The sequence below is a fragment of the Hylobates moloch genome, unplaced genomic scaffold (genome assembly GCF_009828535.3).
Source record: "Hylobates moloch isolate HMO894 unplaced genomic scaffold, HMol_V3 SCAFFOLD_19, whole genome shotgun sequence".
In the NCBI taxonomy this organism is placed as follows: Eukaryota; Metazoa; Chordata; class Mammalia; order Primates; family Hylobatidae; genus Hylobates; species Hylobates moloch.
Genome location: NW_026652294.1, coordinates 39837542 through 39861753, shown reverse-complemented (window position 1 = coordinate 39861753; position 24212 = coordinate 39837542). Strand labels below are relative to the sequence as shown.

General features: G+C 49.4%; 1 protein-coding gene across 2 annotated transcripts in view; it reads left to right on the top strand.

The window, feature by feature from the left end:
- PIK3R6 (phosphoinositide-3-kinase regulatory subunit 6) overlaps window positions 1-24212 on the top strand; it is a 66569-nt gene that overhangs the window by 24005 nt on the left and 18352 nt on the right. The window contains exons 3-17 of one of the 2 annotated variants that reach the window (XM_032138893.2): window positions 4417-4500; window positions 5422-5513; window positions 6235-6303; window positions 7164-7296; window positions 7471-7540; window positions 8595-8778; window positions 11040-11196; window positions 14292-14378; window positions 15283-15703; window positions 16079-16157; window positions 16886-17008; window positions 20682-20792; window positions 21093-21183; window positions 21522-21592; window positions 22241-22331. In XM_032138893.2, the coding sequence (XP_031994784.1) occupies window positions 4417-4500; window positions 5422-5513; window positions 6235-6303; window positions 7164-7296; window positions 7471-7540; window positions 8595-8778; window positions 11040-11196; window positions 14292-14378; window positions 15283-15703; window positions 16079-16157; window positions 16886-17008; window positions 20682-20792; window positions 21093-21183; window positions 21522-21592; window positions 22241-22331 (1863 nt within the window). Of the gene's footprint in view, window positions 1-4416; window positions 4501-5421; window positions 5514-6234; window positions 6304-7163; window positions 7297-7470; window positions 7541-8594; window positions 8779-11039; window positions 11197-14291; window positions 14379-15282; window positions 15704-16078; window positions 16158-16885; window positions 17009-20681; window positions 20793-21092; window positions 21184-21521; window positions 21593-22240; window positions 22332-24212 lie in introns of those variants that run through there. The other variant, XM_032138897.2, reaches the window with a different exon arrangement.

Sequence of the window (24212 nt, the reverse complement as noted above, 5' to 3'; positions counted from 1 at the left end):
TGGTGAAGATGGCTTAGGAGACCTTTGCTGTGGCATCAGAGGCACAGAGTTCAGTGCTTAGCGGCCCTCATCTGACCTTTGCCACCACTGGTAAGCTTTGTCCCAGCCGGTCTGATTCTCCTCATTCCCTGGAACCCTATATCCCTTGTGCCCTCACAGTCTTAGGGAATCCAACCTCCACCCTTGGGCTGGGCCACTCTCCTCTTTAAAAGCATTAACCTTCTTCTGCACCTTTTTAGACAACCCAGCTTGATTGGCTCAATCAACTTGCCAGGAGCCTCAGACTCAGGTGCCTCCAGGGGCCAGGCAGAGGATATAAATGAGTGAAACCGAGGCATGGGGAACTACAAAGACCTAGAGAAGCTGTGCTCATCTAAGGGGGCAATTGCTCCCCACCCCCTATGATTGTCACATGTGAGAAGAATGCAGGTTCAGTGTCAACGGATTGTCAGATTTTCAAGAGATGCCAGAAACCCAAACTGTTATGCAAAATCTCCTGACTTGTAAATGTTGGCAGCTAATTCATTGCTTTTTTTAAAGACACTATACAAGCCCAAACGAAACACATAGCAAGCCAGATGTGGACCAAAGCCTGAGAGTTTGTTTTAGCTACCCAGACATTCAAAAACAAAATGTATTTGAAGTGGTCTCCCAGGGCTACTGGCAACTTCTCTATTTTTCTGTGAAACATAAAAACTCAACTTCCCTTGCAAAGCAAGGGGACCCAGGCTCAGAAGACAAAGGCTTGGCTGCGCTTCCGATGAGGGGAATGAGAGGAAATCACATTTGTCACAGTTTTCAGCCTTTCTGTGCAAATATACAGTGGAAGACAGAATAAGAAAGAGAAAGAAGGAAGGAAAAAAGGAAGGAAGGGAGGGAGAAAGAGAAGGAGGGAGGAGAAAGAAAAAAGACTTAGTACCAGCTAATTTTCTAATAACTTATCCTGCATTAACTCATTAAATCTTCATGCAAGGTGGAAATGCATAGGCAGAGGAAAGATTGTGACTAACCTTCATGCCAAGCTAAATGATTTCTTCAACAGTCTGGGGAGATGATGCTCTGCCCAGCAGAGGGACCAGGTGGGCAGATGCAGCTGTAGCATCCTGTCCATCTCAGTCTGCAGGAGATTCAGGACCAGGCCTTGCCAGGTACAAGTGTCTCACAGGGGACATGTGAGAGCCAGGAAGAAAGTGGGGGCTTCAGGGATGTGGCCCCCATAGGCTTTGCATGGGTCTGAGGAGGGGCCAGACCATGAGCACTAGCATCTATGGTGACTTGGCCTAAAAATATTTTAACTCTTGGACTGCAATCTGCTGATTTTTACATTTGTTATCTCTATTCTACTTACTTCCAAAGGAATCTAGGCAATTCACATATAGATTAAATAGAATATAAAGCAGGAGGACCAAAAAGGAGCCAAGAAGAGAGATCCCTGTCACATGAGATGAGCTAATTTTTGAGGCTGGGCCCCAATTTGACCATAAATTTCCTGATAGCCAAGTCAAAGAGGAACCATTGAGGCATGTGGTTTGTGTCTGACAACTAGAGAATACGCACTCACCTATAATGGCAAACTCTTGGTGGGAGCTAATTGCAAAGAGGAATTTATTGTGTGAGGAGTGTTTCCCATACTCCCTGTCTGAGTCTGGATCTTCCAAGAAGCAGACACCAAGTTCAAGGATTTATTTGGGGAAACACTTGTGTGATAGAAACGGAGAGGGACCTGGGAGAGCAGCTGTCAGCCCCTGGTGCAAATCTGACTCCAAATGAAGGAGGAAAGGAAGAAGGGTCAGTGGAAATGCCTTGGACTGAAGGGAGTCCAAGAAAAGCTCAGCAGGGCGGTTGGAGAAGCTTGAGCATCTCCTGGGGAAGGGCCTGCTTTAGAACCACTACCATACCCTGTATTGGCTGGGAACTGTGGCTCAGCAGAAAGTGATGGATTTCACAGCTATCTTAGTCTGTTTGCATTGCTATAATATAAAGGAATACCTGCAGCTGGGTAATTTATAAAGAAAAGAGGTTTATTTGGCTCAGTGTTCTGCAGGCTGTACAAGAAGCAGGGTGCCAGCATCTGCTTCTGATAAGAGGCTCAGGGCTCAGGAAGCTTCCACTCCTGGTGGAAGGGGAGCAAGCGTGTACAGCTCACATGCTGAGAGATGAAGCAAGAGAGAGGGGGAAGGTGCCAGGCTCTTTTTAACAACCAGTTCTCAGGGGAACGAATAGAACGAGAACTCACTCACTACCGCAAGGATGGCATTCATGAGGCATCCACCTTCATGGCCCTAACACCACCCATTAGGCCCCACCTCCAACACTGGGGACGTTTCAACATGAGATTTAGAGGGTCAAATATCCAAACAACTGCAACAGCACAGTAACTGGGGACCTGGGTCCATTAAACTCCCGGTAGTGGGAGATGAGCAAGGTACATTCTCATAGCTACAACACTTCCCAAATATCAGTTGCTTATTCTTGTACCACTTTTATGGTTTTTTTTTTTTCCATATCAGTGTACCACTGTTAAAGAAAGAAATTATTCTGACACTTGTTAAATGGTAAGGAAGACTTATCCAAGACTATTGCTTTAGGAAAGAGAAAGCAGGCTCAACTTGGAATAAGGAAAAGCCAGCTCATTTATAGCCAATGAGCAGAGTGAAGGGGTCAGTGGATGGAAAATTCCTAAGAGGAGACATCAAGGGTCGGGCATTCTTGCTAAACTGAGCTAACAGGATTTTTGCTAGAGGCATAAGTCAAATTCTTATACATCGAAGGTAAGGGATGAAGGGGTTCAGGAGATATCAAGCGTGGAGGATTCCAACCTAAACTGATTTGGCAGGATTCTTGCTAAAACTGGGATGGGCAGGCCAAAGGCAGGACAGGAGCCAAGGCTGAGCCCTAGTGAAGAAGAGGGCTAAGAGGAGGCTGAGGAAGGCTTGGTCAAGGAGAGAGTCTTTGTTACCACCTGTCCTGGTATGTATCTGATACGATTCTTTAAATTGACTTTAGATTTTAGCTTTATACTTGTGGGGGGAAACTACCAGAAAAGACAGGGTGCTGTAGGGTTCAAAAAGATAAATAAATAAAATAAATAAGTTTTAGCTTCATGCATGGATTCAGGAACTACTAAAAATAATGGCAAAGGCCTGGTGTGGTGGCTCACACCTGTAATCCCAGCCCTTTGGGAGGCCAAGGTGGGCGGATCACGAGGTCAGGAGATGGAGACCATCCTGGCTAACACGGTGAAACCCCATCTCTACTAAAAATACAAAAAATTAGCCAGGCCTGGTGGTGGGCACCTGTAGTCCCAGCTACTCCGGAGGCTGAGGCAGGAGAATGGTGTGAACCCGGGAGGCAGAGCTTACGGTGAGCTGAGATTGTGCCACCGCACTCCAGTCTGGACAACAGAGCTAGACTCTGTCTCACACACACACACAAAAATAATAATAATAATAATGGCAAAAACTGCTATTACTTTTGCACCAACCTAATAGTTTTTTATATATATATTATATATATATTTGGAGGACATATATATTTCACATATATATTTGGAGGATATATATATTTCATATATTTGGAGGATATATATATTTCATATATATATTTGGAGAATATATATTTCATACACATATTTGGAGGATATATACTTCATATACATATTTGGAGGCTGTATATATACTTCATATACATATTTGGAGGCTATATATATATTTCACATATATTTGGAGGCTATATATATTTCATATACATATTTGGAGGCTATTTCGTACATATATTTGGAGGTTATATATATTTCATATATATATTTGGAGGCTATATATATTTCATATACATATATATATTTGGAGGCTATATATATTTCATATACATATTTGGAGACTATATATATTTCATATATATATTTGGAGGCTATATGTATTTCATATATATATTTGGAGGATATATATATTTCATATACATATTTGGAGGCTATATATATTTTTCATATATGTATTTGGAGGCCCTATGTATTTCATATATATTTGAGGCTATATATATTTTATATATATTTGGAAGATATATATATTTCATATATATATGAAAATACATATATGTATTTTCTAACATGCATTAAAATAAATGCATAACTATTCAGATTTTAAGGTCGTTTGTGTACCACTTAAAATTGTCCTGCATACCACCAGTGATACACATACTGCACTTTGGGAAATGCTGGTTTTAGAAGAACACAGAAATGTGGAAGGAAAGGCTATATTCCAGCCCTGGCTGGCATGCTGGCTGCCAGCTCTAAGTAGATTATTTCGGGCACCTCTTGAGGCTCAGAGAAATGGCTAAAGACCTTCTCAGGAGGAATGGAGGTGGGACGAGGGTGAGGCTCAGTGGACTGAGTTTCCTCCCACGCCTACCACTACCCAGATGTGGAGCTGGACCTCCAGAGGAGCGTGCAGGCTGTGCTCCGGGAGCTCAGCACCCAGGCCCCTGCCCTGCAGAGCAACCAAGGTAAGAGCCAGCTGGCAGCAGCAGCTGCTCCCTCTGACCTCCACCCAACCCCAGCCAACAATACACGCACATACAGGAAAGGGCCCCGGCCTGGAGCTCATGGGGCAAGGGTCTTCTCGCCAAACCCCTTTCCTGCTGGAAATACCTAGAGCCAGAAGGACTGAGAAGCCTTCTCTGCTCCCTAGTTCAACCCTCCCAGCAACTGCTGCAGAGCACATTGGGGATCTGCCACCCTTTTTTTTCCTTTTTCTTTCTTTTGTTTTTGAGATGGATTTTTACTCTGTCACCCAGGCTGCAGTGCAGTGGTGCAAACTCGGCTCACCCCAACCTCTGCCTCCCTGGTTCAAGCGATCTCCTGCCTCAGCCTCCCAAGTAGCTGAGATTACAGGCGTGTGCCACCACGCCTGGCTAATTTTTGTATTTTTAGTAGAGATGCAGTTTCACCATGTTGGTCAGGCTGGTCTCGAACTCCTGACCTCAAGTGATCCACCTGCCTCAGCCTCCCAAAGTGCTGGGATTACAGGCATGAGCCACGGCACCTGGCCTGCCACCCCCTTTGTTAACAACCTTCCCTAGCTCCACTTCCAAACCTAATTCCCCTCAGCACTCCAGGCCTCCAGGACTTCCAGAATGTGGCTGGGAGCACACACCTGCAAGCACTGCTGCTCTGTGGTCCACATGCACACACCTGTCACACACCTGTCCCCAGTGGTGTCCCACCTGCCCTCCTTTCTGCCCTGGGAATTCACTGTCCACAAAGGACTACAGATCAGAACTCCTCACTTGGGAGGAGCCCACCCAGGTGCACCTGGAGCCAGAGCTGCAACTGGGGCTCCAGGGCTCAGGTTTCTGCTCAGAGGGGTCTCCTCTAAGAGCTCCTGCCCACCTGGTCATGCTGGGCGCCCCTTTCTCTTGGCCCAGGCATGTGGAGGTGGTCCCTGCACAAGAAGGTCGAGCGAGATCCTGGTAAGAGCCCGGCGCTGGTCCGCATTCTTCTCAGAGAACTGGAGAAGGTGAGTTCCTGGACCTCAGGGAGGAAGACGGGGACGAAAGGAAGAGAGGGGCCAGGTGGGCAGGGGCTCAGTGCTGGCAGCTCTATGTCTCCCAAGCTTTGGTCACCTGCATGATTTTTACCATATGCATCTCCCTCCTGTACTTTTACATAAGCAATATTTTCTTTACATCGACTCTCATTGTTTTACTTGAATAAACATCTTTCAAAAAGAAGCGCCATAACGCGATCACAAATGGAAAACCCGTATCACTTGTCAGAAACAGAAGGTACCTATAAACATAAATATATGACTATTGACATTTCTCAAAATTATCCTCGGGCCACCTAAATTATCCTCCACACTACCCAATGTTGTACTTTGCACATTGCAGAGTACATGTTGTACTTTGTACTTTGCAGTGGGAAACACTGCACTCAAGGGAGGCTCCAAGCTGGGGACTTGTTTGTTGCTTTGCTGCAACTCCTACCCTAATTGAATTTGGCCCCTCACCTGCAGAGTTCTCTGAGGCCCCCCATGCTCCCACACCCTCCCTGAGGGGCTTCTGCATCTGTGTGCCCTCCCTTCCCCACTCCTCTATCCAGAGCAGACAATGGCCCTTTGCTCTCCCCCTGGCTGCCTTCCACCCCATCTCCTGCCCACCCCCAGCCTAGACTGCCTCCTGCTACGAAGTGGGAAGTCCCCCAGCCCAGTACCTGTCACGTGATCTCCTGTTTTCCAGGCGGAAAGCGAGGACCTCCGGCATGTCATCATTCCCTTGCTGCACACTGTAATGTACGTGCTCACCAAGGTGAGCTGGGGACTGAGGTCGAGGTGGTAGTGGTGACCTGCATGTGGCTGGGCTGGACACTGTCCTTTCCCCTTAGTGGGCAGTCTCTGCCAGGATGAGCCTAGAAAATCCCTTGGATTGCCTGCCCTAAACTGGCTTCTAGGCACTAGCCACCCCCTTTCCCTCCTATACGGAGAGAGAACTTTGGAGAGACAATGGCCTTGAATGGCAGGATGAGGTCTTTGGGTTTGCTACTGTGTGCAGTGCAACAGGAGACATCGCTGATCCCTACACAGAGAAGAGACATGATACAGATGTGGTTAATGTCTCAGGAGGAGTAATCGGGAGCTGCGTGTTGTTGCAGCGGGTGGGAGTGGTGGTTGAGGAAGGCAGGAAGAGCAAGTCTGGGGTTGCTGGAGAGTCCAGGGTCAAGATGGGGCTTAGCTCCGGCAGAGTCAGAGGTCACACTGAGGTCGGGAGGCAGAGGGGGGCCTCCCGGGCACTGCGGAGCATTTCAGGCCTGTGGGATGCAAGGAGGAGCAAAGGAGACTGAGGAAGTGCCTCCAAGGTTTTAAGCCTGGAGAACCGCAGGAATGTGCTTCCCTGATGGAGCAGGAGGGCTGGGAGGAAGTTGATTTGCTTGCAGAACTTGATGCAATGAATTTTTATCTTGGTAAGTTGGGGCGGGGCAGCAAAGGGATGTCTTACTGGTGCTGGGAGAAGAGGCTGGAAGGTGTGGGTTTGGGAGAGAGCTGTGAGCCCAGGTCTGGCTGTTAGGCCTGACCTTCCACCTCTTCTCCCAAGCCCCTCCCCGGAAACTCCCCTGGGACCCTTCACCTCCCCATCCTCCCTCTTACCTCCGCCTCCTCCCTCTCACCCAGGCCACAGGAATCACAGAGGAGCTCTACCAGAGAATCTATGCCTTTTGCACAAGATTACTTACGCTGCCCACCCCCTACTGCACAGTCGCCTTGGACTGCGCGATAAGGCTGAAAACGGAGACGGCCGTCCCAGGTAAGAGTCACCGGGCATATCTGTCTGCCATGCTGCACCTCCAACATTGCCCAGGGTCTTTCCTTTTTCTCCAGGATACCGGGGAACTCAAAAGCCTCCACACCTTCTGTAGGAAGGTGGAAAATGGGAATCAGAGACTTGGGGGCTGGTTGGCCAAAGTGGTCTGGTTTGCAGGGACACTGTACCAAAGGATGGTCATTGCTGAACAGAACTTGATGAATGAACTGTATCCCTACCAGGAGAGGTGAGTGGCCCCAGAAAAATTGCTACCTTCAGCCTCCTAAAAGTGTTGTGGCTTTAGTGACTGCTCCCTGGCAGAAGGACAAAAGAGGAGGCTGGATTAAGAAGAGCCCTAGCAGAACTCCCCAGCCATGACATTTGTCCAGCAGTGGAGTGCGTTTGCAATTCAAGGTTGGCGCCATATTGTTTTCTGGAGACCACTGAACACAGGATAGGTCTTTCTTCTCAGGTTGGATTCCAAGCTACCCTCTGTCATTCCATCTCCATCCCGCCCTTGGCCATAATGCAGCATCATACCAGCCAGGCAGCCAGAGGAGACTCCAGAATAACCATAGCGGAGGGGCTCAGGCGCAAGTGCACAATGAAGCCTGAGGGCTTCCATGGGGGACGCCTAGCCCCTTAGATAAGACTGAGGAAGTGTCCCCTGCTCGTGTTGGGGAGAGGGGTGACGAAGTTGGGAGTGGCACCTCCCTTTTCTGCAGGCACCTCCACTAACTTGGCCCTGAAAGGCACAGCTTGAATTTGGGGTGTGAGGCGCTGTGTTCAAGAAAGATGCAAGGAGGCCCAGGGCACCCAGAGGACTTGGCATGGGAGAGATGGGAAGACACAGTGGGTGAGGAGGAGGGAGTAGGGGAGGTTGGCTCTCTGGTGTGATGAGTGATGAAAGAAGGTGAGATTCACTCAGAGTTCAGAACTCCAATTCTGGCAGGAAGGATTTAGGGTCCCTCCTAGAGGGCGACGTGGTCCCTGGGCCAGGATGCTGAGAGAGGGAGCAGGATTGAGGCTGGAACTTTCCTAGACAGGGGACTAGGCCTGCTTTCCTCTGTGGACAGTGGATTAGAGCTGCCCCTCTAGAAGGGCCATGCATGCTCTTATTTGCCACAGTCCTCACCACTCCCTATTGTCATCCCACCCAGAGACTTTTGAATCTGAGACTCCTCTTTTTAGCAGAATTAAATTACTTGGGGGTGCTGCACAGCTCTGAGGGCGCCCATCCGGTGGCTCCTCTCCCATTAGTTACTATCAATCCCACCTCTCCCCTCTGCCTCTGCCCTCAGAGTGTTCCTCTTCGTGGATCCTGAGCTGGTGTCTGCCTCTGTGTGCAGTGCTCTGCTACTGGAGATCGAGGCGGCCCAGGCGCAGCAGACACCAGAGGCCTGCATGCGCCACATAGTCTCCCACGCCCTGCAGGCGGCTCTGGGGGAGGCCTGTCATGCAGGCGCTCTGCACAGGAAGCTGCAGGTAATGGCCCTGCCCGCAGCCCCTTGTCAGTTCCAGCCCTGGTCCCTGCATGCCCATACCAGTCGCTTACCCTGCTCTTCCTCCTTCTCCTGTTTCACATCACCTTTTCCCCCACATCAGAAATTAATACATTTTGGCTGGGTGCGGTGGCTCACACCTGTAACCTCAGCACTTTGGGAGGCCGAGGAGGGCATATCACCTGAGGTCAGGAGTTTGAGACCAGCCTGGCCAACATGGCGAAACCTGGTCTCTACTAAAGATACAAAAACTAACTGGCCGTGGTGGCGGGCGCCTATAATCCCAGCTACTCGGGAGGCTGAGGCAGGAGAGTAGCTTGAACCCAGAAAGTGGAGGTTGCAGTGAGCCAAGATTGTGTCACTGCACTCCAGCCTGGGTGACAGAGCAAGACTCCATTTCAAAAAAAAAAATAATAATAATAATAAGATATAAGATAATGCCAGTATTCCTAGCAGCAGGGTGAATGAGTGTCTCAGTCTTGAAAGCAGAAATCTGGGTCACCACAACAGTAGCTACTACATCATCTCACTCAGAGTCAAAGCCAAAGTGATTGCAATGACCTATAAGAGCCTGGTGTGGTGGCTCATGCCTATAATCCCGGGTACTTGAGAGGCTGAGGCAGGAGGATTGCTTCAGGCCAGGGGTTTGAGACCAGCCTGGGCAACATAGCAAGACCCCACTTCTACAAATAATAATAATAATAATAAAAATACCAGGCGTGGTGACATGTGTTTGCAGTCCCAGCGGCTCGGAAGGCAAGAGGATCACTTGAGCCAAGTTCAAGACTGCAGTGAGCGGTGATTGTACCACTGCACTCTAGCCTGGGCAACAGAGAGACACCCCATCTCTAAAAATAAAAATAAACTGTCTACAAGAACCTTATCTTGAGGGCCTTGACCTGTTCCCATCTCTCTTCATTTCTTCTCTGGCCCGTCTCCTGACTTTCCCTCTCATTTCTTGTGCTCCAGCTAAACAAGCCTCCTCATTTTTCTCCCAACATGCACATGCCTAACATACTTGCACCCCAGGGTGTTTGCATTCGCTACTCCCTATGCTTGGAACGTTCTCTTAGATACCTGCACGACTGACTCTTTTTTTTTTTTTTTTTTTTTTTTGAGACGGAGTCTTGCTCTGTCGCCCAGGCTGGAGTGCAGTGGCGCGATCTCGGCTCACTGCAAGCTCCGCTTCCTGGGTTCACGCCATTCTCCTGCCTCAGCCTGTCTGAGTAGCTGGGACTACAGGTGCCAGCCACCACACCCAGCTAATTTTTTGTATTTTTAGTAGAGACGGGGTTTCACCGTGTTAGCCAGGATGGTCTCCATCTCCTGACCTCGTGATCCGCCTGCCTCGGCCTCCCAAAGTGCTGGGATTACAAGCATGAGCCACTGTACCCGGCCGCATGGCTCACTCTTTCACTTCCTTTAAGTCTTTACTTAAAAGTCACTTTCTGCCAAGCGTGGTGGCTCACACCTGTAATCCCAACACTTTGGGAGGCCAAGGCAGGTGGATCACGAGGTCAGGAGATTGAGACTGTCCTGGCCAACATGTTGAAACCCCGTCTCTACTAAAAATACAGAAATTACCTGGATGTGGTGGTGCACGCCCATAGTCCCAGCTACTCAGGAGGCTGAGGCAGGAGAATCGCTTGAACCCAGGAGGCAGAGATTGCAATGAGCCGAGATCACACCACTGCACTCCGGCCTGGGTGACAGAGCAAGACTCCGTCTCAAAAAAAAAAAAAAAAAAAAAAAAGTCACTTTCTCAGGGGGCTTCCCAGATCACACAATCTGTTTCGTTTGCTGCTGTATCCAGCCCCTAGAACAACGCCTGGTGCAGTGAGCTGTTCTAAGTGCTGGAGATGCAACTATGAACGAAACAGACAAAATTCCCTGCCTTTCTGGAATTCACAATCTAGTGGGGGCTAGAACATTGATCCAAGTGCTGGGTGACACTTTCAGGAGGTGGGCGTCAGCGGCTATCTCTGCCTCTCTGGGTAACAGATATTGCAGACCAGCAGTCTCCCCATAATAGCGTGTGAGGGGCAGAGGGGAACCCCCACTGGCAGGGCAGGCGTGGGGCCCTGGATGTGGGATCCAGAAACCTTTGGGGGAAGCTCCTGCCGGGCCCCCAGGGGCAGCGGAGAGGTGTCACCTTGGGCTGCCAGGGCCCTGCGGACTTGGCTTAGGAGCTGGGGCGCGTGGGCGCTGGGCCGAGACCCAGGATCTGACGACCCTCCCCAACAGGCCAGCCCTCGCCGCACCCTGGAGCACTATTTCCACGCCGTGGTGGCCGCCGTGGAGCAGATGGCCAGCGAGGCCAGCCCGAGCCGCGAGGGACACGTGGAGAGGCTGGAGGAGATTTACTGCTCGCTGCTGGGGCCCGCGGCAGGGCGCTGCGGTGGTAAGCGACTGGCGGTTGCGGGTCCTTGGCAAGGGTCCCGCGGGGGCAGCTCACTGCACCGCAGGGGGCGCCAGAGAGCAGTGCTGGACCTGCCTCTGTGTGGATGCCTGGCCGACTCCCAGGAGCCTGGGGACTGGGGGCAGCCTGGGGGGGCTTGGCAGAACCGGGACCAAGAGGCGTGTAATTAGGCTGGGAGCGGTGGCTCACGCCTGTTATCCCAGCATTTTGGGAGGCCGGGGCAGGCGGATCACCTGAGGTCAGGGGTTCGAGACCAGCCTAGCCAACATGGGGAAACCCTCTACTAAAGTAGTAGAGAGTTTAGTCTCAAAAAAAAAAAAAAAAAAAAAAAAATTCAGCTGGGCCTGGTTGTGGGCGCCTGCAGTCCCAGCTACTGGGGATGCTGAGTTAGGAGAATCACTCGAACCCAGGAGGCGGAGGTTGCAGTGAGCCGAGATCGCACCACTGTACTCCAGCCTGGGTGACAGAGTGAGACTCCATCTCAAAACAAAAAAAAAGAAGGCAGGGAATTTGGTCATGATAACCACTGATGCCCACAGAGCCCCTACTATACTCCAGTTGCTGTTCTAATCACCTTACATATATTTAAGTATATTGCCTATACTGTATTAAATCAATGAAACCTCACAGTCAACTTATAAGCTAGAAACTTATTATCCCCATTTTACAGAGGACAAAACTGAGTTAGAAAGAGGTTAAATATCTTACCCAAGATCACCCAAGGCAGTAAGTGGCAAAGCCAAGATACAAATCCAGGCTGTCTAGTTCACCACTCAGCTGTAGTAACGAAAGGATTTGATCATCCAAGGACCAGAGCATCTAAGAGAGCAGATGAGTCAACATCGTTTATATCTGGTATCATAGATTTTTATTCCTCACCCTTCCTATTTGCATATTTGTAAGATAACGCCTTATCTTCTGTAAGGCATAAGGTAGGTAAGATAATGCCTACCCTGACGCAAGCCCCATATGGATGGGGGCATCTGAAATAGCCCAGAGAAACATCTCGAATATGTGTTTCCTGGCTGTTGTAGGATGGTTCTGATTTGGGTCCTATTTCATGGTCGTTCAAAGTATCATGGAATGTGTCAGCCCGCTTGTCCCAGTTATGCACAGTCACTGATCGTGCACCTGTCGTTATAAGGCATGGGGTTAAGGACTGGAATCCACTGGAAGAGGTTAGTGTGCCAGGCCCTGGGTTTGAACTTGGCAGCCCAGGTTGGGTGGAGGCCACAGCAGTTGGGTGAGGTAGGCAGGATAGTCCCTGCCTAAAGACTCCATCTTCGAAGTTTTCCACTCCTTTGCTTTAACATTCTACGCTGCCTCTGATCCCACATGGAAAAAGCTGCTCCGGTGCCCCAAGCTGGGACAAACCCTGGGACCAATCTGGCTTTGCTCCCCTTGAGGCCCCTTGCTAACACTCGCCAGTGACTCTGCATGGATGAGACAAGACCATCTGGGCCACCCCCAAGCCATATCCAAGGGCACCTGTCTCCTGCCCAGACTTGCCCTTGCCCTGTGCATTTTTTTTTTTTTTTTTTTTTTTTTTTAGACAGGGTCTCGCTCTGTCACCCAGGCTGGAGTGCAGTGGCTCGATCATGGCTCACCGCAGCCTTGACCTCCTGGGCTTAAGCGATCCTCCCACCTCAGCCTTCCGACTAGCTGGGACCACAGTCACGCGCCACCACACCTGGCTAAGCCCTGTGCATCTTTTGTTTTTTTCTGAGACAGAGTCTCGCTCAGTTGCCCAGGCTGGAGTGCAGTGGCTTGATCTCCACTCACTGCAAGCTCCGCCTCCCGGGTTCACGCCATTCTCCTGCCTCAGCCTCCCGAGTAGCTGGGACTACAGGCGCCCGCCACCACGCCCGGCTAATTTTTTCGTATATTTTTAGTAGAGACAGGGTTTTACCGTGTTAGCCAGGATGGTCGCGATCTCCTGACCTCGTGATCCGCCCCCCTCGGCCTCCCAAAGTGCTGGGATTACAGGCGTGAGCCACCGCGCCCAGCCAAGCCCTGTGCATCTTAATGACAGGCAGCACCCCCGTCAAGCCCCTGTGGCTGTAGGGGGCAGTATGGAGCGGTGGTTATAAGCACAGTGTTGTAGGTAAGAGCAGGAACTCTGGAGCTGAGCTGCCTGGGCTCAAGTCTTCACTGTGCTATTTACTATGTGACCTTCGGCCAGTTATTCAGCCTCTCTATGTCCTGGCTCCTCCCCTGTAAATTGAGGATAATAATGTCACCTGTTGCCCAGGGCCATTGGCAGGATCCAGAGAAATGATTACAGTGTGTGCCAGGTGAGTAGAATAAAGCCTGGCAGGCAGTAGGTACTCAGTGAACACTAGCTGCTCTCCCCTAAGAAGCTTGCAGCCTCATAAGTGGGGAGCCACAGCAATATAGAAGTGAAACGGGAATACGGAGCCAAATCCTAAGACCACATGTGAGGTGTGCCCAGTGTGCAGACAAAGTGTGGTTGGAGGGAATGACCACCGTGGGCCACTGGAGTGGTCAGAAAAGATTCTAGAAAGAGGAGCAGGAAGAAGGGCTGGCCTTGGTCTCTCCCCTGGACTGCCTGGGGTTCCTGCTGCCCCCAAACTTTGCTGATGAGTTCTCGTCAGCATCACCGACAGCTGCAAATGTTAACTGAGTGTCTACTGCGTGCAAGATATTGGAAGCAGCCCTGAAAAGGGCAGGGGTCTTTCCTGCCTCATCTGGATGCAGGCAGGGCATTTTAAGAACAGCAGGAAAGCCAGTCTGGTGGCTGCACAGCGCTGAAGGCATGGCCAGCATAGGACAGTAGGTCAGAAAAGGCCTTGTGAGTGGTTTGTGAAGACCCCCTAAGGGCTGAGCTAGGTTTAAGGAAATGTAGCTACTAAGCATTGCTGGACAGAGAGGGGACAGCTGCACTGTTGGGCCCTGGATGGGCTGCTGGTGGCAGAGATGGAAAGGCAGACCAGATGTGAAGGAGAGAGTCCCTGCCACCCCTCTAAGACCCCGCACAGGAGCTGGGCAGGATGGGGAGGGGAGAGGAGGGGCCCATGGCCTCCTACATGGCCTCCACAGCCTGCTCCATTCTGCAGGTGACCTTGTCCAGGAGCGGCCACCAAGCATTCCCCTGCCCAGCCCCTACATCACTTTCCACTTGTGGACCGGCGAGGAGCAGCTCTGTACGTGCCCGTGCAGCTGTCTGGAAACAGTGGTACATGTCTGCGTCTGTGTGTGTGTGTATGCATGCATGCGTGTGTGTCAGTGTGTCTGTGTGTATGTGTGTGTGTGTGTATGTGTGTGTCAGTGTGTCTGTGTGTGTATGCATGCATGCGTGTGTCTGTGTATGCATACATGTGTGTGTCTGAGTCTGTGTGTATGTGTGCATGCATGTGTCAGTGTGTCTGTGTGTATATGTGCACGTGTGTGTCTCAGTGTGTCTGTGTATGCATGTGTGTGTGTCAGTGTGTGTGTATGTGTGTGTCAGTGTGTCTGTGTGTATGCATGCATGTGTGTCTCAGTGTATCTGTGTATGCATGCATGTGTGTCAGTGTGTCTGTGTGTGTGTGCATGTGTGTGTCAGTGTGTATGCGTGCATGTGTGTCAGTGAGTCTGTGTATGCATGTGTGTGTTAGTGTGTCTGTGTGTATGTGTGCACACGTGTGTCAGTGTATCTGTGTGTATGCATGCATGTGTGTGTCACTGTGTCTGTGTATGCGTGCATGTGTGTGTCTGTGTGTATGCGTGCATGCGTGTGTGTCAGTGTGTCTGTGTGTATGCATGCATGCATGTGTGTCAGTGTGTCTGTGTATGCATGCATGCATGTCAGTGTGTCTGTGTGTGTGCACGTGTGTCTGTGTGTGCACGTGTGTGTCTGTATGTCTGTCTGTACATGTGTATGTGTGTGCATCTGTGTGTGTCTGTGTCTGTGTGTGTGTCTCTGTGCATGTTCATATGTGTGTCCTTTTGTGTCTGTGTGTCTGTGTTTCTGTGTGTGTGTGTATCCTCTGAGGAGGGCTGGCTGAAATCAGGAACGTAGCCCTGCCAGCCTCACGTGTCCTCACTGCCTTTATTCCCCCATCCCAGGGAAGGAACTGGTGCTCTTCCTCCGCCCAAGATCCCAGCTGCGCCTCAGTGCTGACTTGGAGGTCTTGGATCTGCAGGGCCTCCGGCCAGACCGGGAGTTGGCCCGGGTTTCTGTGCTGTCCACTGACAGCGGCATTGAGCGGGACCTTCCCCCGGGGGCTGATGAGCTGCCTGCACCCAGCAGCCCTGAGATGGAGCGAGCCGGGCTGCAGCGCAAAGGGGGCATCAAGAAGCGTGCATGGCACCTGGACTTCTTGATGCCTGGCAGCTGGGACGGGCCCCCGCTGCACCGGAGGACAGGCAGGCCCGGTGGGGATGGGGAAATGCTGCCCGGCATCTCCCGGCTGCACACAGCCCGGGTACTTGTGCTGGGAGACGACAGGATGCTGGGGCGCCTGGCCCAGGCCTACCACAGACTCAGGTGGGGCCCCGAGATGGGGGCTGGGGGCGGATGCTGGTCAGGGGCACAGGTGGGCCTGGCATGGGCTGGTGAAGGATCACAGGGTGGCAAAAGAGGGTCAGGAGTCAGAGGCCAGGGTGGGGCGGAGGAGGATGCCGCACAGTGCCCACAGCAGTCACAGAGCACCGCAATCCCTGCTTTGTGTTCGTTAGCTCCGTGAACCGTCATCACCATCCTGCAAGGGAGACATTACTGTACCCATTTTGTAGATGAGAAAGCAGAGGCTCAGAAAGATGACACAAATTGCCCAAGGTCAAGAGATAACAAATAGCAGAGCCGAGTCTGTTTGAAGCCAAGCCCCGCCCCAACCTCCTCTGCTTTGCTGCCCATTGCTAGGAAACGGGAGACCCAGAAGTTCTGCCTCACTCCCAGACTCAGCCTGCAGCTCTACTACATCCCTGTGCTGGCGCCTGAGGTGACTGGACCGCGGGGAGGCGGTGGCGGGGCAGAGACAGGGCAGGCTGGGCAGGGACACACCTGCAGCCCGGCATCCCCCACATCCCCGGCTCAGGGACTAGAATAAGCATCCTTAGAATGTGGAGACGGGAGAGAGAGCTCAGCAGTCTTCTATTTCAGAGGCTGCAGACATGCTCTGGGGGCTGAATGTGGCCAGAGATTGGGTCTCTCTCGATGGCAGCCTGCTTGCTGCTGATATTTGTTTTGTTTTTGTAGGTAATGGAATTAGTTGCAAACTTCTCAAACACAGGGCTCTCTCTCTCTCTCTGTCCTTCCCTCCCCTCTCTCAGACACACCCCCCACACTTTCTGGTATGACATGAAAGGAAATTTCAAGCAGTGAAGTCCATTGATCTAGTTGGGGGGACAGAGCCACACTTGCAGTTCTTACTTCCTACTGCACACTCCACTTCCTATTCGGAAGCAGTAAGGTCAAAGCCGTACTTGTCTCTCCCCTTTTAAAGTCGGTGATCATTTTTCAATGTCCCTGCTGAGTGAATCTCAGCAAAAGATATTCTAGCTTCATCTGAGTTTATAAAACAGAACAACGATGTGTCTTCACATGCGGAAATTTGGGCCCCAAGAGGTTAAATGACTTGACCATATTCACACAGCCTAGGATGATGGCAGCTGGAAGGCAGAGCTGGAGAGAGGGCCTGACGGGTCTGCCCCATCCCCTTTCCCCCAGAAGCCTGCAGCATCCAGGCAGCAGGAGCTGGGAGAGCTGGCCACGTTCCTGGGCCGCGTAGACCCGTGGTACCAGAGCAATGTCAACACGCTGTGCCCCGCCATCCACAAGCTGGCTGAGATGGTAGGGGAGGGTGAGGGTACCAGGGAGGGAGAGAGGGACGGGAGCGGGGTCTGGGCAGAGGGGAGAACGGAGGAGCCCAAATAGGCAGTGAGGGCGAAGTGGGGGTGAGAGGGGGCTATATTTTTGCTGCTGCACTTGACCTTTGACCTTAAGAGTCGGGTGGGATGAGACAGGAAGGGAATTCAAGAGAGGGGCCCTAACCAGATAGTGGCTTTGAACTCACTCGGGACACTTATCAGGCACGTACTTTGGACCAGAGCACCGTGGAAAAGATGAAGTAAAATATTCTTTCGTAAGTGTGTAGGGCAGTTATACTCCTTCTTGTGTGAGCTTCCTGTGATCCTTTTTCTTTTTTTATTATTTATTTATTTATTTTTATTTTACTTCACATTCTGGGATACATGTGCAGAACGTGCAGGTTTGTTACACAGGTATACATGTGCCGTGGTGGTTTGCTGCACCCATCAACCCCTCATCTAGGTTTTAAGACCCGCATGCATTAGGTATTTATCCTAATGCTCTCCCTTCCCTTGCCCCCAACCCTCAGACAAGCCCCGGTGGGTGATGTTCCACTCCCTGTGTCCATGTGTTCTCATTGTTCAGCTCCCACTTATGAGTGAGAACATGTGGTGTTTGGTTTTCTGTTCCTATGTTAGTTTGCTGAGAATGATGGTTTCCAGCTTCACCATGTCCCTGAAAAGGACATTAACTCACTCTTTTTTATGGCTGCATAGTATTCCATGGTGTATATGTGCCACAATTTCTCTATCCTGTCTATCACTGATGGGCATTTGGGTTGGTTCCAAGTCTCTGCTATTGTAAATAGTGCCACAATAAACATACGTGCGCATGTGTCTTTATAGTGGAATGGATCATTTTTCAATGATTATAACAGCTGATGTTTCCTGAGCACTGATGCTACACCAGGCACTGTTCTAAACACTTACACACAGGGCAGCTCATTTAATTCCCACAGCAGCTCAGAGGCAGGTGCCCCTGTTGGTAGGTACCACTGTCACCATAGCCCCGTTTTACAGATAGAGCAGCTGAGGCACAAAGAGATTAGGTATCTTGCCTGAAGTCACAAAATGAGTGGTGGAGTGCCAGTTGGAACCAGGCAGCTTGACTCCAGAGCAGCCTCTCCTAACCACAAACCCACACTGCCATACCCCAACCGTGGCTGGCAGTGGGGAGGGAACTCATCTTTTGCTGATTTGGAAGGGCTTTTATATAGTAAAAGAATTTTACACTTTTTGTCGTCACATATGTTGCAGATTTTTTTCCCATGATTGTAACTTGCCTATCCACTTTTTGACTTGTGGAAGTTTAATACTTGGGTATAGTCAGACATAGCACTTTTATTCTTTACAGTTTCTGCCTTTGGAGTCATGCTTCCAAAAGCTTAAATAAATGTTCACTGATAATTTACTCTAACACTTTCCATGTCTCAATTTTTACATTTAATAAGTTGCCTATCTGCAATTAATTTTAGTGTTTAGTGTGAAGTATGTCATTTTATTTTTTCCAAATGTTGAGCTAGTTGTCCTAAAGCTATTTTGCATAAACCATCTTGCTGCAGCAATTTGAAATGTCACTTTTATCATTTGCTAAATACTTACATGTGCTTGTATTTAGTACGTGATCATGTGCTTGTATTTAGTACGTGATCCTTACATGTGCTTGTAAGTATTTAGTACATACCTATTCTTTCATTGATTTATTCATTTCTGTACAAATGAGCCTTTTGATATTTTAATATCTGGCTATAGAAGCCTGCCTACCCCATTATTCTTCTTTTTCAAAACTTTTCAGAATATGCTTATTTATCTTCCTGATAAACTTTAGAATTTCAAGTTTTGTTTTTGTTATTATTTTTAATTCTATTGGATTTCGATTGAAATTTGGGGAGAATTAGCATCTTTCGCATATTGAGTTTTTCTCTCTAGGAGCATGGTATAGCTCTTCATTTGTCCAAGTGTCCTTATATATCCCTCAGTATAAGTGTAAAGTTTGCATCATACAGCTTCTGTCCAATTCTCACTAAATTTATTACTTGTGTGTGATAGTGTTTCTTACTATTGCGAATGGTATCTTTATCCCATTATATTTGGGTAGTGCCTGCTGCTAATATAAAAGGAAGCTATTGATTTATACACATTTATTTATTTTAGTTCTAAAAATTGCGGTAAAAAATATAACATTAATTTACCACTTTTACATATCTGTTTTTTAACTTGCCACTTTACTGAGCTCTCCATTTTGCTTTGTCATTTGACTGATGAGGGTGTCTTCTTACATATTTTATTCAAATAAGGATATTTAGGGGTGCACATTTTCTGGCTTATACCTGATCCAAAAATGTCTTTGCATACACACAAAGACCATTTAGCTGGGTATTAAAATACTTTTTCCTTGAAACTTGGAGGCTATTGCAGTGGGAACGTTTGATGCAGGCCCCATTGGTGCTCGTTTGCTGGTAGCTATTTTTCTCTACCAGGACACTGTAAGGCTTTGGTTTTCCCCTTCTCCTTGTAATTAACAATTTGAATGGCCCTATGCTTACTCCAAAAGCGATTTCCACATGAAGAGACCAGAAACATTATGAGCAACGACAGCATTATTAGACTATGTTCATAGCTCCTCAGTGTGACCCTTTCGAAAGGAACGATATTTCAGTACACCAGATGTGAGAGTCAGAAGAGGTCTTATAGGATCGGATATGAGTTGGATGAGATCAACTCTGAGCTTCCTTCTAGCCCTGACACTATCGCATTCTGTGTAGATGTTCTGAAAAGCCAGTCACTATGCTTTATCATCATATGGGACCAGGGAAGGACTGGAGGACAAGAGGCATAGTCCATTCCCAATAACACACACACCTGAATTATTTTATTTTATTTTGAGATGGAGTTTCGCTCTTGTTGCCCAGGCTGGAGTGCAATGGCACAATCTTGGCTCACCGCAACTTCCGCCTCCTGGATTCAAACGATTCTCCTGCCTTAGCCTCTTGAGTAGCTGGGATTACAGGAATGTGCCACCACATCTGGCTAATTTTGTATTTTTAGTAGAGACGAGGTTTCTCCATGTTGGTCAAGCTGGTCTCAAACTCCTGACCTCCGGTGACCCGCCCACCTCAGCCTCCCAAAGTGTTGAGATTACAGGTGTTGAGCCACCACACTCAGCCAACTAGTTTATTAATAGATGCAGAGACCACCAGAGCTGAAAGAGACATCAGATCATCTGGTTCAACCTCTCATTTTCTCTAGAAGGACACTCGGACCTCAAAGAGTTTGAATAACTTGCCCACGCCTGCTTGGCCAATGGCAAGTAGCCGATCCAAGCCTAGAACCCAGTCCTGGCTCTCTCATTAGCTTCACTCTCCAGCATCTTGTCTCCCCCAATCACTAAGCACAGTGCCTCACACATAGCATTGCTCAGTAGTCTCTGTAGAATTGAAATGAGTCAGATTCCCTAGGGAGGCAGGGCTCTGGACAGGAATATTTTGACTGGGAGTGGAAATTCGGTGGTAGGAAAGGTTTGGAATGTGTTGAAGGACACATTGGGTTAGTGCATCCCAGAGATGTAGGGGCTTGAAGTTTCTCTCTGAAGAAAATGGCATCTCCCACAGTGGCCTTGGGGGAGATGGTGAAGACATTCCCTGTCTCCATCACAGCCTCCTTCCCTGGACACATCCCGGACTGTGGACCCCTTCATCCTAGACGTCATCACCTACTATGTCCGCATGGGCACCCAACCCATCTATTTCCAGATCTACACAGTCAAGGTAAGCATCCCACTGGAGGCTCCAAGGAACCCCAGGACCCCACAGATTAAATACCCAGGCTCTGGGGAAACACTGGTCACCAGGCTACCAATCATGAACACACCCAGATGCTCTTGGTTATTAACGTTGCCTTCTTCATCTCTAAATGAATCAGATCATTATTAACTTCGAGACCTCAAATCCAAGAAGTAGGTCTTCTTTATGTGGAAGGGTTCTCCATGGCCCTGGATCTCTGGAAATCAGGGATAGAGTGATTTGGAAATCACACCAGGAAATGCCACCCTCCCTTCCTCTCTCCAGATCTTCTTCAGTGACCTGAGCCAAGACCCTACTGAGGACATTTTCCTCATTGAGCTGAAGGTGAAGATCCAAGATTCTAAATTCCCCAAAGGTAAGCATCTGCCTCCCTTTTCCCAAAGGTCACCCTGACTCAGCTTCTCCAAACTCTCATCCTTCCACCTCTCACCTGATGATGCCTGCACGCCCACACCCTCAGTGCTTGTCCCTGCTCTGTTCTCTACCTCTGCTAAATGCCAAGGTTGCCCTTGATCTCCTCCAACCCCCACAAGACTGAAAGGCAGCCTGGCTCCCTGAGGTGTCACCTTTCCATCCAGGGAGATGGATGGATGGGTAAACCCAGCAGCTCAGCTCCTGCCCTCAGAGAGGTGGGGAAGTCAGGGCGAGAGGCCTGGGAACCTCCACCTCAAGCCTCTTCTCATCTTCCCACAGATAGCTTTTCACCCAGGAGGAGAGGCGTGGCTGAGGGTGCAGGGGCAGAGCTCTCCCTGTGCTACCAGAAGGTCAGTGTGCATGGATGTGGTCAGTAGATGGCCAAGAGGTACAGCTGGAGGGAGCAGGCCTCCGGGACAAGCAGGGAAGCAGACAGAGCCAAAGGAAGCTTCTGCCCCTTTTCTTGAAGCTGTCCGCAGAGTTCCCCAGCCTTCAGGGAGTTTTGCAGGGATGGGTGGGTTAAGTTGGCCTTACATGTAGACCAGGAGGTGATCTGATTTAAGGAACAAGGGGGCTGACCGCTTGCTAAAAAATATCTTCCTCGCTAGCTGACCAGAGGGTTGAACTGATTTCACTGGAGATTTATTCTTTGGGGTCTGGAAGGCTAAACATACTCTCTAGGGCTAGGAGTGCTGTAAGCCTTTATCTGCTAGCCCTTATGGGACCTTAGTGACATAGACAAAACAGGATCTGGCACAGTGGCTCATGCCTGGAATCCCAGCGCTTTGGGAGGCTGAGGCAGGAGGATCACTTGAGCCCAGGAGTTCAAGACCAGCCTGGGCAACACAGTGAGACCCCCCTGGCTCAAAAAAAAAAAAAAAAAGACTCTCACGGCGGGGGTGGAAAACAGGGGAGAGAGGCAAGACTGTGGATGTGGGGATGCTGGGGAAAGGGTATGTCCTGAGGACCTCCACCTGTTCCTCAATCCCCCTCCTCAGGCCTTGCTCAGCCACCGGCCCCGAGAGGTCACTGTTTCCCTGCGGGCCACTGGGCTGGTCCTGAAGGCCATTCCAGCCAGCAACACTGAAGGTGAGGAACGGGGAATGCAGAGCAAAGAAAGAGAGAAGAGATGAGAAGGGCAATGCTGGGGAGAGGGCAGAGTGGCAGGAGAAAGGGGAGCCCTCCTAGTCACGGAACTGGAGCCAGGACCAGGACTTGGTGACTGCCTTCAAGTTGCTTGCTGTGGGGTCACCCAGACTCTAGCACTGGCCACTGGATTGAGCCTTAGCAGCCTGGTGAGACATAGCTGGAAGGTGGAGGGACTCCGGGAAGGGGTTGCAGTTGGCCTCCTGCCACGGAATTGGGACTGCAGGACTAGTTGTCTTCTGTTTGGAAATTTTGGACTTTGACTGTCATTCCAAAAAAAATGGAGACAATAGAAAATGCCAATTTATGTGCATATAGTAAATTATAAATATTAGCTCATATTGTGAGCCCCTGGTCTCCTGGAATAATGCAAAGGACAGCGATACAGATTATGAACATTGCAAACATGCACCAGAGGCCAGGCAGTGAAGCACGTGAACCCTAGAAAATAGATAGTATTAGCAACTTTTTACTAGAGAGGAAATGGAAGGAAGGAGAATAACGCACCCAACATCACCGCTGTGAGGAAGAATCAGAACTGGTTTTCAACCCCAGGTATTCTCATGCAAGAGCCTATGTTCCTTACCACTGCCTGCCCCGGAATTGCCAAATCTCAACAGACCAGACTTAGGGGATGTTATGCGGTGATGCTTGTAAGATCATTTTGGAGCAAACAAGAAAGTTCACCCAGGCAGAATTATGTCTTGTTCACCATCTATTCCCTTTGTCCATGACATGTCCTGGCATGAAGTAGATACTTGATCAATATTTCTAGAATAAGTGAAATGCTACTTTACATTCGAAAATTTGTTTTAAAAATGAATGAACACATTTGGAATATTCCAGAAGAAATACGGAATGAAAATACACATAAGCCAGGCTGGAATGCTCATGCGGAAGCCAACTCTGATCCCTCTTCTCCTATCCAACCACGACTACTTACTCCATCTCTGAAATCCACTGTGGCTTTGCTAGCATTCCATTTATGACGCCTTTCTGACGATAACGCATTTGTGTTCATATGTGGGCATCATAGCTTCACAATTTCCTTAGCATCTGGCACAAAGAAGAAACTCAAGAAATTATATCACTTCCTAATAAAACTGCTTCCAGGCAAGTTGAATTTGTGGATGACATATGAAACTCCATCACAGCAGGACACTCTTTACCTGCAGCCCTTTAACACCATGAAGGAGACGCGTAATTGTGGCAGTAGCTCTTAACCTAGAAGTGGCTCAGGAGCAGACCGTCAAGGGCGTGGGGCCAGGGCCGGATGGGCAGGGCTCACACCCCAGCATTGCCGCTGACTATCTGTGCGACCTTGGATGTGTGACTTGTGTTCTCTCTACCTTTTTTTTTCCTAAAATGGAGATAATAAGTAGCTACTGATTTGTGTGCATACAGTAAACGATAAATGTTAGCTCTTATTGTTCAAACTATATTCCTTCCATTTCTCTCACAGACTCTCCCCACTCCCAGCCCTACTCTAGACCCTATCAGAGCTAGTCTGATGATGCCAGCACCCTCGGTAGAGCAGACTTCTACAAACCCTCTTTAGTTGGCAGAGAGGGATGAAGCCTACCAGCAGGCACACAGTGATGGTTTTTGACACATTATACGCTATTAAGCAACCCTGTCTCTACTAAAAATACAAAAAAAAAAAAATTACCTGGTGTGGTGGAGCTCGCCTGTAATCCCAGCTACTTGGGAGGCTGAGGTAGGAGAATTGCTTGAACCTGGGAGGCAGAGGTTGCAGTGACCGAGATCATGTCACTGCACTACAGCCTGGGCAACAGAGTGAGACTCTGTCTCAAAAAAAAAAAA